The sequence below is a fragment of the Chelonoidis abingdonii genome, chromosome 4, assembly GCF_003597395.2.
Source record: "Chelonoidis abingdonii isolate Lonesome George chromosome 4, CheloAbing_2.0, whole genome shotgun sequence".
Classification (NCBI taxonomy): domain Eukaryota; kingdom Metazoa; phylum Chordata; order Testudines; family Testudinidae; genus Chelonoidis; species Chelonoidis abingdonii.
In genome coordinates, this window is record NC_133772.1 from 88044680 (window position 1) to 88059934 (window position 15255).

General features: G+C 41.0%; 1 protein-coding gene across 1 annotated transcript in view; it reads left to right on the forward strand.

Annotated features, from left to right (window-relative positions):
* UBR1 (ubiquitin protein ligase E3 component n-recognin 1) overlaps positions 1-15255 on the forward strand; it is a 159283-nt gene that overhangs the window by 112174 nt on the left and 31854 nt on the right. Inside the window, exons 31-35 of the mRNA XM_075065850.1 lie at positions 1953-2046; positions 4676-4828; positions 5257-5354; positions 7632-7725; positions 9219-9367. Coding sequence (XP_074921951.1) covers positions 1953-2046; positions 4676-4828; positions 5257-5354; positions 7632-7725; positions 9219-9367 — 588 coding nt within the window. The remainder of the gene's footprint in view (positions 1-1952; positions 2047-4675; positions 4829-5256; positions 5355-7631; positions 7726-9218; positions 9368-15255) is intronic.

Below are 15255 nucleotides of genomic sequence, written 5' to 3' on the forward strand. Positions count from 1 at the left end.
GTGAGTAACCGTCTTATCTTCCTACCAATCTTCTACTTGAAACCACATGCTAACAAGGAGGAACAGAGACTCCAAGCATGCCCTAGCGTTTTACATAGAAAGGACGAAACCCTTTCTGAAATTCACTCAGTTCTTCCTAGCCATTGCAGACAGAATGAAAGACTGTCCAGTCTTGGCCCAGAAAATTTCATCGTGGATCACTTCCTGTATCCGCACATGCTGCGACCTAGTGAAGGTCCTGGGTCCTCCCTGACAGTCCATTTTACAAGAGCTCAAGCATCATCTGAGGCGTTTGTGGTGCAAGTTCCAATTCAGGACATCTGTAGAGCGGCAACATGGTAGTCAGTCAACCTTCTCAACTTTTTTCTTTGTGGCCCACCCAACATACTATAAAATATCCACGGCCCACCTGTGCAACAGTAACTGGTTTTCTGCATATAAAAGCCAGGGCTGGCACTGGGGAATAGCAAGCAGGGCAATTGCCTGGGACCCCACACCACAGGGAGCCCTGCAAAGCTACGTTGCTCAGGCTTTGACTTCAGCCCTGGGAAGTGGGGCTCAGGGCCCCAGGCTTCAGCCCCATAAAGTCAGGCTTCAGCTTTCTGCCTTGGCTTTTTAATGCTGGCTCTGCTTGGTGGACTTCATGAAACCTACTCACGGTCCCCTAGGGAGCCCCGGACGCCTAGTTGAAAATGACTGCATTACACCATCACCTGACAAACCACAGACAGTGTGGGTTTCGTCCGAGTGGTGTTGCAGTCAGCATGCCAATGAACTCCGAACCTTCCACTGGTTCAGCTGCGTCGGAGTCATCTACATTGGAATGGACACAAGCAAGCACTCGAAGAAGCAAAAATGGTTACTAACCTTCCGTAACTGTTGTTCATTGAGATGTGTTGCTCATTACCTCCCCCTCCTGCCTGTCACTCTGTTGGAGTTAGCTGACAAGAAGGAACTGAGGGGGCAGTCGAGCCCTATATACCAGCGATTCCAGGGTGCCCCAGAGATGACCCAATATATACCACTGAGGGAAATACTTTCTGGTGTCGGCAGGGGTGGCTCTAGCTTTTTTGCTGCCCCAAGCACAGCAGGCAGGCTGCCTTCGGCGGCTTGCCTGCGGGAGGTCCCCGGTCCCGCGGATTCGGCGGCTTGCCTGCGGGAGGTCCCCGGTCCCGCGGATTCGGCGGCTTGCCTCCGGGAGGTCCCCGGTCCCGCGGATTTGGCGTACCTGCCGCTGAATCTGCAGGACCAGCGGACCTCCCACAGGCATGTCGCTGAAGGCTGCCTGACTGCCGCCCTCACGGGGACCAGCAGGACTTCCCCCACGGCTTGCTGCCCCAGGCATACGCTTGGAGCGCTGGTACCTGGAGCTGCCGCTGGGTGACAGTGCTCAGGGCTAGCACACAACTACATTGGAATGGACTTGAGCAACACATTTCAAAAAACAATAGTTACGGAAGGCTAGTAACCTTTTTTTCACATCAACTTTGTGATATTTACTGTTGAAAGTGTAGGTGATCATTTGGAGAATCTTCTGTTGCTGACCTCAGTCAGCAAAGCACCTCCATCACCAAATACTGGAACAAAGACAGTACAGCTGAAATCCCAGGCAGATAAAGTGATTGAACACACTGATGCCTTTTTCCAGAAGATAATTCAACAGAGAAGAATGTTTATTTATTGACTGACCACTGATTTCAGATTTCATTTTTTTTCTTTAGTAATTACACATTAAGATAGGGCTTGATGGAACAAGGAGTAGAACTGTGGCAGCATAGTTTTTGCTTGTGTTCACCTGTCAGGGCATTATTATAAAGAAGTTTGCAAAACCAGATTTTTAACTTGAATGTGCTTACTGTGGAAAAATGAAAACTTAGCGGGGTGTTTGTCTGTATTGACCAAATGTACACTAGTATTCTTTTAATCTTTTTGCTCCCCTTCTGTCTTTCCAGATACATTAGATCCTCTTTTCATGGATCCAGATTTGTCATGTGGAACCCATACAGGAAGCTGTGGTCATGTAATGCATGCAGCCTGCTGGCAGAAGTAAGAGGCTATCTTTGCAATACTCTTTTTCATATTTTATCTGAAATTGGTGTCAAGTTTCTAAGAGTATACCAGCACAACAATACAAAATATTGACATTCAAATAAGAAGTCAGCCAGTCCAAGTACTCAACCAGAAAAAATCAAAGAAATCTGGTACAAGAGCAGTCTCAAAAACCAATAGGAGGAGCCTAGTCCCCATTGGCCTAAAGAATAGTCTAAGTGGGGTAAAACTGGTCAAGAGCAAGAAGTCACCTCTCATAAATGGGTCTTGCATCATGCCCTTAAGGTATCCAACAAGGGACTCTGATAAATCTCCAAGAGAGTTACACAGCACATAATCTTTAACCACGTATACATGTCACTAGACCAGGCCTGACTACACGTAAGGACCAAAGCAGGCCTACAATTTTCTCTAGACAGAAATATTTACGGACTCAACTATGAAGGGCTTTTTGTCTATCAGTGCTTTTATATCACAATGAGTAACATGTTGGTTAGAAAGAGACACAAATATTGACAAAAAGCCTTAGATTGATTTAAGCTGTGAAAAATAAAGTTAGAAATTTCATCACAATGAGGTATCACAAAGATGTGAAGAGCTGGATCACCCTATTATAAGTTACTTTGTGATATCACATGTTACAGACAATATCTTGGAGGCTTTTTTATTTGTATATTTGTATGTGTCAGTTGGCTATAAATAGTCTAGTTATACTTTGAGTGCTTATCTATTTTTAATGTTTTTATGGTAAATATCAGCATAAAACAAATAAGCACCCTAAAATCGTACAGAAAAATGTTCCTTGAGTATTATACATGAATGACTTCTATTCTTGGCAGATCCTATCCACATACATCTAAATAGAACAACAGACATTGGAACCCAGTTTCCATGCCCTTATTAAGAAAAAGTTAGCTTACTCTGTGGAGTCCAGTGGCACCTTAAAGACTAACAGTTTTACTTGGGCATAAGCCTTCATGGATAAAAAACCCACTTTTGATGCGTCTTCAGACACGTGGGTTTTTTACCCATGAAAGCTTATGCCCAAATAAATCTGTTAGTCTTTAAGGTGCCACCGAGCTCCTCGTTGTTTTTGTGGATACATACTAACACGGCTGCCCGTCTGATACTTACTCTGTGGGTAGATAGGATTAAAATAAATGGACAGAAGACTCTTCCCTTATACTAGATTTTGCAGAAGGTTTGAGTATAATCTTTTGCTTCTTACATAACTGATATATTAATGTATTAGTTTTACTCAAAAGGATGCCTGCCACTTACATTTTAAAGGAATATATATGCAGCAGATAAAATACTGCAAAATACACTTTGTCTAACAGACTGTGTTTGCAATGTATGCAATACCTATGGAATTTCCACTTTACATTTATTGCAACTCTTCTGCCTGTTGTATAATTTGGAAAGATAAAACATGTTTTGATTTTGTAGAGAGTAGTTTCATAAAAATTTTGTATGTTGAGACCATTTTTTTCAGATCTTTTTCATCTTTCCTTTGTTAGATTTGCTTGCCTTTTCCTTCATTGCTTTTAATCATTTAATTAGAAGATTTTTAGTTTAAATTTAGACCTAAAGTTAGACAGACACATCCATCTGTAAGCTGCTTGTGTATCTGGTTTTCACATAGGTGCTGATTTTAGATGCTCAACTTTAGGCAAACAGATTTGAAAATTGAGTTTTCTGTACTAATGGAGGTATCCAGACCATCAAGACCATGGGTGAAATCTGCGGGCTTACTGCATATATAGAGAAAATTTACAATGAAACCTGGAAAAGATCATGCTTATTATACCATCTCCTATTTTAATAGACTGTCTCAAAGTATTCCCATATATATTGAAAAGTAATCTGCTCCCACTCTTTATTGGGAAAACTATCTCAATTAAACAACTGATTTTCTTTCCTTTGACCTCATACTTAATGTGGGTTTCATTGTGTTTTTTGTCTTTAAATTTACTTTTACCACAGTTCTGTGTCTATCCAAGGTGAATTTTCTGTAAGGATATCTTTGAAATATAATATAAATAATCCACTTCCATTTTACTTCATCAAAAACAAGGATATATTTTTGTATCTGGTGGTGAGACTGGATCCTCACAACAGATAAGTCACTTATGGACATTTATCCGTGAAATGCTATTAGGTGTTAAAATAGCATTTATAGGATATTTATATATTTACCTTTGAATGCTGTGGCTTAACTTTAAATTTATAATCTAGGAATATGTGTATATGTGTGAGGTGCTTTATGGTGTAGCATTAGTTTAAAATGTTGAGGGGGTGGCAAATTTCAGAATTGCTTGAGTGTAAATATATTAAATAAAATACATACATATATGGAGGTTAAAAGTAGGGAAAGCTCTCTGCTGTTCTTGCCTAGAAGGTGCTCTGAAATTACCTGGTTCACATACCTGTTCAAAGATTTAGTTTTGTTTTGCTGTCCAAGTATGTGGAACATCTATGTATTAGTTGTGTAGCAGAAGAGGAGTCTGGTTGTTGGCATAGAAAAGTACACACCAGACACACCATTTTGCTCTTTAAATTCTTGTTTCTCTGTTGCAAAGAGGCAATTTTCCTTGCTAGCTGATTTTTCTTTTTAATGTTGCAGGTACTTTGAAGCCATGCAACTGAATTCTCAACAGCGTCTTCATGTTGAACAGATTTTTGACTTAGAGAATGGAGAGTACCTCTGCCCACTCTGCAAGTCTCTGTGCAACACTGTGATTCCCATTATTCCTTTGCAGACTCAGAAAATAAACAGGTGAACTCCAGGAACAGCCTATTGCATGATTCTAAGAATAAAAGTTATCTAGTGCTTGTAGGGGAGCCAGCCTCTGATAGAAAGTCTTGAATAATCTTTCCAACTGCTATATGGGGCTGCTTAAATCCTTACTGATCGCCCACCTTGTTGTCTGTCCTGGCATCCAAAATCTGTTCTTGGAAAAAATTTCTAATACCATAGACCACTTAGGTTTCTTACCAATGAGAGAGTATTTCTAGTACTTAATATAAATTCTTAAGTTTAGGTTAATGCTTGCTTAAGGTATCTAAATAGTTGTGTAAATGCTAACTCTGAACTTGTTCTTTGTCACAGAGATATGCTATATGTTTTTCAAAGATTAGGCTTCAGGTCATCTGCTTACCTATGTTTTAACATAACCACTGTTTTTTTTTAATTTCTATTCTCAGTGAGGATGCAGAGGCAGTAGCTCAAATTCTGTCCCTGGCTAGGTGGTTGGAGATTGTCATGGCCAGGATATCGGGGTACAGTGCAAAAAACACTAAAGGTTTGTTATCTTAGCTTTTGAGCTTTATGCTAAGATCATTTCCAGAAAAATACCCTTTGAATTTTTCATTATTATAGCAAGAAAATTTAAATATTTATGTAGAACAGAAAGTGTTCTGAATACAGAATAATCAGCTGGTGTTTTAAGTATAGCGTTTGCTACTTGATTTTTCAGTCATGTGGTCTCACTATGAGGAAATACATAAAAGAAATTAAAGTATTAGTATACTTTTCCTTTGTGAACTGAGGATTCAAACACGTTGTATGATTTCTTCTCGTCTCTGAAGGCCTCTGTTCTGAAAAATGGTGATCAAGGGAAAAAATTTCAAAAATGCTTAGGTGATATAGCAGCCCAAGGGCTTGTCTACACTGCTGCAGATGCGCCGCTATAGCACTTCAGTGTAGACATTACCTACGCTGATAGGAGGGTTTCTCCCATGGTCATAAGTTGTCCACCTCCCTGATAGGTGTTAGATAGTTGGATGGCATTTTTCGGTCAAACTGGCACTGTCTGCGTTGGGGATTAGGTCAGCTTAACTACGTAGTTCAGAGGTGTGGATTTTTTATACCCCTGAGTGACACAGTCAAGTCAATTAAATTTTCTAGTATAGACCAGGCCTTAGTCTTACAGGGGATTTAGGCTCCTTAGTCATTCCATACTTTTGAGAAATTTACCCTTAAGCTTTAAAAATAGCTCTAAATAAATGAGCAACTACATTAAATCTTTGAACAATTTTATTAAAGCGAATGATGACATTTTTCCCCTTAAAAAGTAATTATTCATCCCAAAAAGAAACAGGGGTCATTTTCAGTTAATTTTCTAGGCAGTCCTAATCTGAGCAACACTTCTGTCGTAGTCTGACTGTGCAATTGTCATGCGTAAATTGTCAGGAATGTACAACAAACTGTTTTTAGATGCATTCATTTCTTATGGATGTACTTTTTCGAAGTACCCTTAAGTCAGTGATCTTTTTTGACATAGCCATGTGTCTGCGCTAGTTAACTGAAACATAAGAAGAGAGCTCCAATAAGGTGTTGTTAGCTGCAGTCATGGCTGCCTCCTAGCTGTCTCAAAAACATTCAAGGAGATGATGGTCTAGGTCTTTAAAAGCAGCACTCCAGTGAAGGGCATCTTTGGGTTACTCTCTTGCAGTGTGAGATAAGTATTTTAAAACTGAAACTCACTATGTAAACATATTCAGGTTACATTATTACACAGTGGCACAGCTATTTACTTCACTGAGTGGCATCTTCATGTGTACTTCCACTTCCTTATGACTGGAAAGACTGTGACTTTCTACAATAAGGTATTCAGTGAATGTGACTGTGCTGAGAACTGTAAAGTGAAACTTGACCTTGTTCTGTTTGAGTAATCACTGAGTCAGAATAAAAGGAGAGGTGCTTTCGCGTAGTGCAGCATAGGACTACTTATGCATAGAGCTTCACACTTATTACTCTGTTGCTTTAAATAAGAACATTAACGTTAACTCATTGGAACTAGAGATCATCACTACCCACAGTGAAGCAAAAATGTATAATGCCTGTACAGTAACTCTGGAAACTCTGGCTCTGATATCAACAAGTCTTGGCAGGAGACACCAGGAATCTGCATTGCCCTAGAGCCTTTTGATTTATGTGAAAAGACCTGATACCCCTTAGATCATACTCTGATCCATGTGCCCACAATGGATATCACCAGCTTTATGGTGCCATATGTTTGAGAAGCAAAGTCATAGCCTTTGCTAAGCTTCTGACATTTCCAGATATTTATGCTTACGACATCTCCAGAAATTTAATAACTCCTTTCCCTGGCCCCTTTGGAAGACCATATAACATGCACTTGGCAGGACCAGCAGGAACACAGCCCAAAGATCCTATCAGGCTTTTTTGGATTAAAATATTTTACTGGGAATTCTATGAAAATGAAGAGAGGAATTTAAAATAAAAGGCCAAAAATAAATCTATCTATGAATATTGCAGAAAGCATCAATATGCTTAGTTAAAGAATATTGACACATTCCAGGGACCCATACTTAGCAGGAAAATTCTCTTTGGCTGTTTCTCTCACTGTCTCCTTACCAGCCAATCACTGTTTTTGTGCCCCAAATTTCTGAGAATAGAAGAAAACGCTATTTAAGAAGGAGGTTTAGAACACAGATTGGCTGGTGAGAAAGCAGTGGTCTGTTATAATTATTTCAAAAGCAGTTTAAAAAAAAAGGGAAGTCTGTGTATATTGATGCAATTGTGTTTTAATATGATCTAATTTTGTTTCTGGAAGGAGAGAAGCAAAATGCTCCATGTTTAATCAACGAAGGAATGGGAGACTTCACTTCAGAATTCCATTCCATCCTTAGTTTTGGAGTTCAGCCTTCGTAAGTGTTGCCAATCGTTTGTATTTTGCTGGAGGAATCTGAAAGTTCTCTGTTCTGTGTTTTCTGAAATGATCTAAATTTGTCTCAAGATTTTGGAACTTGCCTTCAATCTTTGTACTGGAAAAAGAGTTGTTTGTGTTCTGAGCACAGAACTGGGAGCCAAGAACTTCCAGACTTATAGCTGGAGCTTTGCCGCTGACTCCATGTGCATTTAACTACTCTGTGCCTTAGTTTTCTCAGGCATCATGTTTCTCTATTTTGTAAGAATTAATGTTTTTAAAGTACTTCGTTGATGAAGTTGTTTGTTACAGATTACTGTGGGGAATGGGATTGGGATGTCTAATATTATATGGAAAAGAAAATTGTCTGCCCGTTGGGATAGAGAGAGTGACTTGACAGGTTCTTTGGCTTTGGATCTCTCTAGGGTTTGCCTTGGTCTTTTCCCTCCCCTCAGTATACTGCTCAGCTAACCTGCCCACTGTACTTCTACTGCCCACAGCATCCTGAATAATGTAACAGTTTTTCACCCCTTGTGTTTATCTCTGCTATCCAAGCTTAGTGTGGCTATACTCTGAAAAATGTAAAAAAATGCATCAATAGTTCCATATTTCTGTTATGTTGTTCCATATCAGAATTGCTTCAAGTACAAATAAAAGCTTTTTTCCCCAGCTGCTGCTGCAGCAAATGCATTCTGGTCAAAAAGCTAAATTGGGTTCTTTGTCAAGCTCAGGCATTATTTTCAGGAAGAAATATTCTGTTTGGAACTTAGTCCAGATCATTGTGCCACAGTTGTGTTAGTTATGCTTACACTTTGAACACACGCAGAGCACATCTGTTCATTAAGATTGTGCTGGTTTTGCATAGTCACTTTTCTGATCAGAGTTGTCCCTTTTAAGGACTAAGCAGGTACTAACTTTAAGGAGCTCCTGTCTTTTAGCAACATTTCAGAATTTTTAAAATTAATTTTAGATTTGAAATTCTGTTCCCCATTGCTAGTCCTTTATGAGAGAGGAATGAGAGGAGAGATGTATTCAATGCGACCATTAAGTTTCTCTTTCCCCACAGTGTAAGTTAATTTCCCCAATGTATCACTTTTTGTAGTAAATAGTTGTTTGTGCTCTTTTCCTGAATACGGGGTATAATATGCCATGAATGCTGAGGCCTGTATTTTCCCAGATTTGCCCCCGGCTTATTAGCTCTCATCCTTCTTGGTTCTCAGACATTTGCTTGTAGAGGTCACTAAATCAATGCATGTGTATACCAAGGAGAAAACTAAAATGCAAGAATCTGTACTGGTTCTTCATGATGCATTAGGACTTGTTTTATGGACACAGTCTCTTCCTTGTTTCAGATAAACAGTCTTGGTATTAAATGGGTCCTTGTGAAAGAACTACTGATCTTATTATTAATGACCTTGTTAGCTGGCCATTGACCTTTAAATTCCAAACTGTTACTAGTTCATCAACTGAAGTTGTCCTTGCTTTCCTTCACAGAGCCAAATACTCAAACAGTATTAAGGAGATGCTGGTTCTCTTTGCCACCACTGTTTACAGAGTTGGATTAAAAGTTGCTCCCAATGAGGCTGATCCTCGCATTCCTATGATGACTTGGAGCACGTGTGCTTTTACTATCCAATGTATAGGTAAAGTTTTAGTTTGAATAAGGATTTATTCAAATATGAGAGCTGGAGTCCCAGTCATGATAATGTCCAAGGTGATCTGCCAGAGTACAATCGCACTCGCAACTCTGTATATGTACACAGGTGGCTAGCCTGTGCCATCCCTCATGCTGCTACAGCTACACTGCTATTTTTCACAAGTGAGTTCAATCATAGCTACCTCAGATATTGCATGCACATGCTATAGTTGTGCCTCGTGATTGCTGTGTAGACATACGCTGTGACAGCTGTCCAACAGAGTTCATTAAGCTGTATAATCTCTTGTCTTCTTTAGCAAAATATGTTAGAATTAAAAATGAGGTTGAGTGCTCTTCACCTCGATTTTGCCTAAAGGAAGAATTTCATGATGATTGCCTTTATAAATAAAGAAATTGTGGGGATGATAGAGATGCCTAATTGAATTGAAACAACAGGGAAATCCTGAGGACTCTTCATTGGACCAGTTTTTGAGTTAAGTTGCAAAAAATGCCACTTAATCATCCCTGAATGAATTGTATGGTATTTTTCATTACTTCCTCGGTGTTAGTCCCAATGGAACTTTCTCAGAATTGAAGCAATGTGGACTTGCCTTGACTTTCCTTGAAACTGCTCTCTGGCAAAGATGCTAAGAGGATGCCTTGTAGCAATTTTAAAAATGAGTCTAGTTTCTCACTGAAGGAGGGTCTGTTTTTACACAGATGCAATAATCTGTACCGATAAAAAGTATTGCATTGCTTGGCTAATGTATTTATTGTTCAGCTTTCATCCTAACTTGATCTTTAGCACTGTTTGCATAGCTATAATCCCCTGTAAACATATTTAGTTGGATGTGCCATTTTGCCTCAACATAGCTGGTAAGATGCAAATTCAGTCCTCTCTAAATATATAGTGGACTTGATCCACCTGGAGCAACAGCATTTCAAATGTGGAGCACTGGGAGCCCCGCAACTGGGTTAGAATTAACGTGCCTCCTTAACTACTGTGCACGTTGCGTTCAGCTGATCTCCAAAATAGGACAGTGGGCTGACACGCTCCATGTAGGAGGAAACATGTTGTTTGTTAACAAAGAAATAAAGTAAAGTGGTTATTCACAGATGTTAGTGGTAGAACAGGCTATGGAGTAAAGTGAGAAAATCAGATATATGATCAGGCAAAGCAGATACAGTTTTTACAACCTTTCTGAAAGCTCTCTCCTTCTTCTCATAAATCTCTGAAGCTCAGTATATATGGGAACATCCAGCAGTAAAACATAGGGAAACTACTGCAGGCCTCCATGCAGTTGTAAAATAAAATTGTCTACTTGGTTTCTTGGGACACATGCTTTTTTTTAACCTACTCATAACATGCATTTTCAGTAAGTGGTTGCACACATGTATTCCATGCAGGTATGTGCATCCTGGAGCCAGAGAATTTTCTGCAGATATGTGTCAGCCACACACATGCCCTGCACATACTTGTGGTCCCTCCAAAGGCTATATAAGAGTGGCACCACCTGAATCCCCTCAGTTCCTTCTCATCACCTGTAACCAGAGCTAGAACTCCCTATATGGTTTTTAATTCTGCATAGTCAGCAAGGTTAGTTCACTACTTTTACCTGTAAGTAGTTAGTCAGCAGTTAGTACCTAGTAGTTAAGTTTCATCTTTATTTTATTTAAAGTTATTTTAATAGTTATCTTTTGGTGCAAGGCACTGGTGGCATGCAGTACTTGCTGGGTCTTTAACCATTGCCCATCATATGGAATGTCTGTCTTGAATAGTGACTCCCAAGACACACACATGCACTGCCTTTTTTGCCTCGGTATTGGACACATTGACAGGTGAATCTGCTATTATTTTAAGAAAAGAATGCAGATTTCCAGAGATTTGTGCCTCAAACCCCATCTTATGAAGCAGGTGATAAGACTTGCTTTGGTCCCAGGGCCCTTGAGTGAATGTCCTACTGCACACATGCAGTCCATTACCATGGCTGCTGTGGCCTCGGACAGACTCCTGAACTCTGACTCTTCTCTCCAGGGAAAGAGGAGTCAGTCTTCTCCATGACCTCCCCAAAAGAGGACCCATAAGACAGACTGGAGCTACTCAATTTTTTTTATTTTTATTTTTTTAAGGCTCCTCTTCTTCAGAAAAGGACTTGGAACATCATTGAGGGTCTTCGGGTTCTCAGGCTGGCTTATCAGCCTATATCTCTTCAGTACTGTGGCAGGAAGTTACTGATAGCATCCTGACAACTGTTACCATGTGCTGGTAGATAGCCACTGAGTCCAGTACCAATGGGGACACAGTTTCAGCTCTGACGTTATTGGTATCAGTGGCCCCGCAAGTTTATGAAGCAGTAAAAGACTTGCTCTGCCTCTCCATCCTGGACTCTCCTATGATGCAGGAGTCCACTGCACTGGCAGCACTTTCTGCTGTCCCAGGCCCATCTGGATTATCTGCTCCAGTGCAAGCAGAGCCAGTGTTAGTATTAGCTAAGAAATATTGCAAAGACTCTTCCCCGGTACCATCTTTGGCATTGGCACCAGTACAGTCTTTGACATCGGTATCAGTTATGCTACCTGGCTTGGCATCTGTGGCTTGATGCTAGAATGTTCAGCTGAGTTGATACCAACTATAGCCTGTGCTTCGGCCCTGATTATAGCATCTTTCCCAGCATCAATTTATGGCGCCTCAACACCTCAGAATGCTTTTGCAGTACCGTCTACCTTCCATGCCTCAGTATTGAGGTAGCCTCTTCACAATGGGCTGTAGATAGTCACCTCATCAGGCATTGCACCTCCCGATGCTCACTGGATACTCTGGCTCTTCAAAGTCTGTTTCAGAATCCTCCAGTACTTTGCCAACCCCTCCGAGGTGCACTTTGTCACCTCCTGAAGGAAAGCATCAGTATCCACCACCGGGAGTGGGACTGATTGTTGTGGCCTGATACCTACTGGACATCTATGACATGTGCTCTTCCTCAGTGGCCTTTTTGGAATTACTGGGGTGTTTTGCAGTCCCACAGATCTCAATCACCTGCCCAATTGAGAGGAAGATTCCCAGAGAGTTTGACAGAGCAGGTTCCAGAACCACCTAAGTTGGAAGCATGCAGTGATACCGTTCCCTCTGAGCAGCCAGTGCTGCAGGAGGAACCACCAGAGGAGCAGCCAGCTCTTCTACAAGATCCCAGACTCCAATTCCTAGGAATTTTTAAGCCTTATCAAGAACTGCTAAGGAGAATGGCAGTGACTTTAGGCACTCAAGGTGAGTCTGTGCAAGAGAACATTCACAAGCTTTTTGGATATTTTCCAGGTGGCACCTCTGGGAGAATAGTCCTCCCAAATTATGAAGCTCTTCTTAACCTTATGGCACACACCAGCCTCCTTAGCTATATACACTGGGATATGGTATCATTTATCCATGCAAGACTTTGAGTACTTTTATTCCCATCCTGCCCCACTGGTAGTTACATCTGTCAGTTGAAGATCACGTCAAGGGCGATGTAAATTAATCCCCCCCCCCCCCCAAAAAAAAAAAAAAAAAAAGAGAGAGACCAAGATAATTGATTTGTTTGGGAGAAACATTTATTCCACCTCCTGTCTCCAGATGCAGATAGCAAAATATAATTTTCTAAACGGGGACATAATGTACAAGTTTACTGACAGACTACCAGAAGATGCAAGGGAGGAATATAAGGCTTTCCAGGCAAAACGTTGTGTGGTGATCCAGTCTGCACTTGATGCAGCAGACACTTCTAGTGCAGTGGTTTTCAACCTTTTTTCATTTGCGGACCCCTAAAAAATTTCAAATGAAAATGCAGACCCCTTTGGAAATCTTACACACTGTCTGCGGCTCCCCCAGGGTCAGTGGATCACAGGTTGAAAACCACTGTTTTGGAGTGATGGCCTGTGCAGTAACGCTGAGGACAGCCTCCTGGGTACAAAACTTGGGCTTAGCCTTGGACAGTGTCTCACTTCTGTTGTTGGGTTTAGTGTGCAACTTCTAAGTGGTTTTGGGGACCTTTGTTACGCATGAGGTTGGACTAGATGATCTGGTGGTCTTTTCTGGCCATTAACTCTGACATCCAGCAAACCATAGAGCAGTGGTTCTCAACCAGGGGTACATGTACCCCTGGGGGTATGCAGAGGTCTTCCAGAGGATACATCAACTCATCTAGCTAGTTGCCTAGTTTTACAACAGGCTACATAAAAAGCACTAGCGAAGTCAGTACAAACTAAAATGTCATACAGACAATGACTTGTGTATACTGCTCTATATACTATACACTGAAATGTCAGTACAATATTTACACTAAAATTCATATAGTTTATAATTATATGGCAAAAATGAGAAAGTAAGTAATTTTTCAGTAATAGTGTGCTGTGACACTTCTGTGTTTTTTATCTCTGATTTTGTAAGAAAGTAGTTTTTAAGTGAGGTGAAACTTGTGGGTATGCAAGACAAATCAGACTTTTGAAAAGGGTACAGTAATCTGGAAAGTTTGAGAACCACTGCCATAGAGGACCTCCCATCTGATGATAGGTTCTTGTTTTGAGATAAAACTGATGAAACTTAACAGTCATTTAGACTCTTGTCCTACCCTTTTGTTCATGGGGGTTCTATACCCCAACCTCCAAGAGGCATCAGTACAGACTCCTGCAACAATATCAACATCAGTACTATAGGTAGCATTTATACCCACCAAGGCAGCATGATTTTTCTAGAAGGAAGCTCCAATCAGAGAGAAAGAGGCACTCCAACTCCAGCTTGTACTCAGTCAGCTGTGGGAAACAGCCTATTTGACTGCTTCTTTGAGGACAGCAATACAGGTGTCAGTGATCTTACTATTATCTCCTTCTTCCCCCCTATATTGGGGCCTATTGTCCCATTTCCTCAGTGCTTGGGAAACCATAACAATTAACAAATATGTCCTAAGCATTGAGACACTGTCTACATTGGCAATGCTAAAGTGCTGCTGCAACAGTGCTTTAACATGCCTTGTGTGGTCACAGTGCAGAGCTGGGAGAGAGTTCTCCCAGCACTCTAAAAAACCCACCTCCATGAGGGGCGAAGCTACCAGAAGAATTGGATACAATATTTAAGGGCTTGTCTACAGTGGCACTTTACAGCATTGCAACTTGCTGAACTCGGGGGTGTTTTTTCACACCCCTGAGTGAGAATGTTGCAGTGCTGTAAATTGCCACTGTAGACAAGCCCTTAAATATTGTATCCAATTCTTCTCCACACCCCTTTCCCACCCTCCTACTCTGTCTCTTCTCAGTGACCCTTCTCACAAGTCAGTGTTCTTGCAAGAAGATCCCACCTGCTCACTCTAAGGGCCATTGAAGAAATTCCCCTTCAGCACTAGGGAAAAGAGTATTTAGTCTCAATACTTGCTGATCCCCAAGTTCAAGCCGGCTCTGAGACCCATATTGGACTGTTGAAATCTCAACAAGTACATTTTGTGTGCAAGATTTCATATGGTTTCCTTAACATAAGTCATACCATCCTTAGATTTCAATGACTGGTTTTCTGCCCTTGATCTCCAGGGAACCTACTTCCATGTGCCAGTACTGCCAAGTTACCAAAAGTCTGAGGTTCATAGTAGAGGCCCAACGCTATTAATACACAGTACTTCCCTTTGGCCTGTTGTCAGCCCTGACCATGTTCACCAAGTCAAGGGTGATGATGATGTCCTATTTGAGGAGAACAGGAATTTCACATCTTCTTCCCTTACGTAACGATCAACTGAACAGATATTCCCTTGGACAAGTTGATCTGAATTCCTCCTGCAGTCCTACATTTCCTAGAGTGGTGGATGGATCAGAACAACTTATACTGGGGTGTATCTTTTTCTTCCCACTTCCATCCAGGACAGTTATTACCACCAACACCTC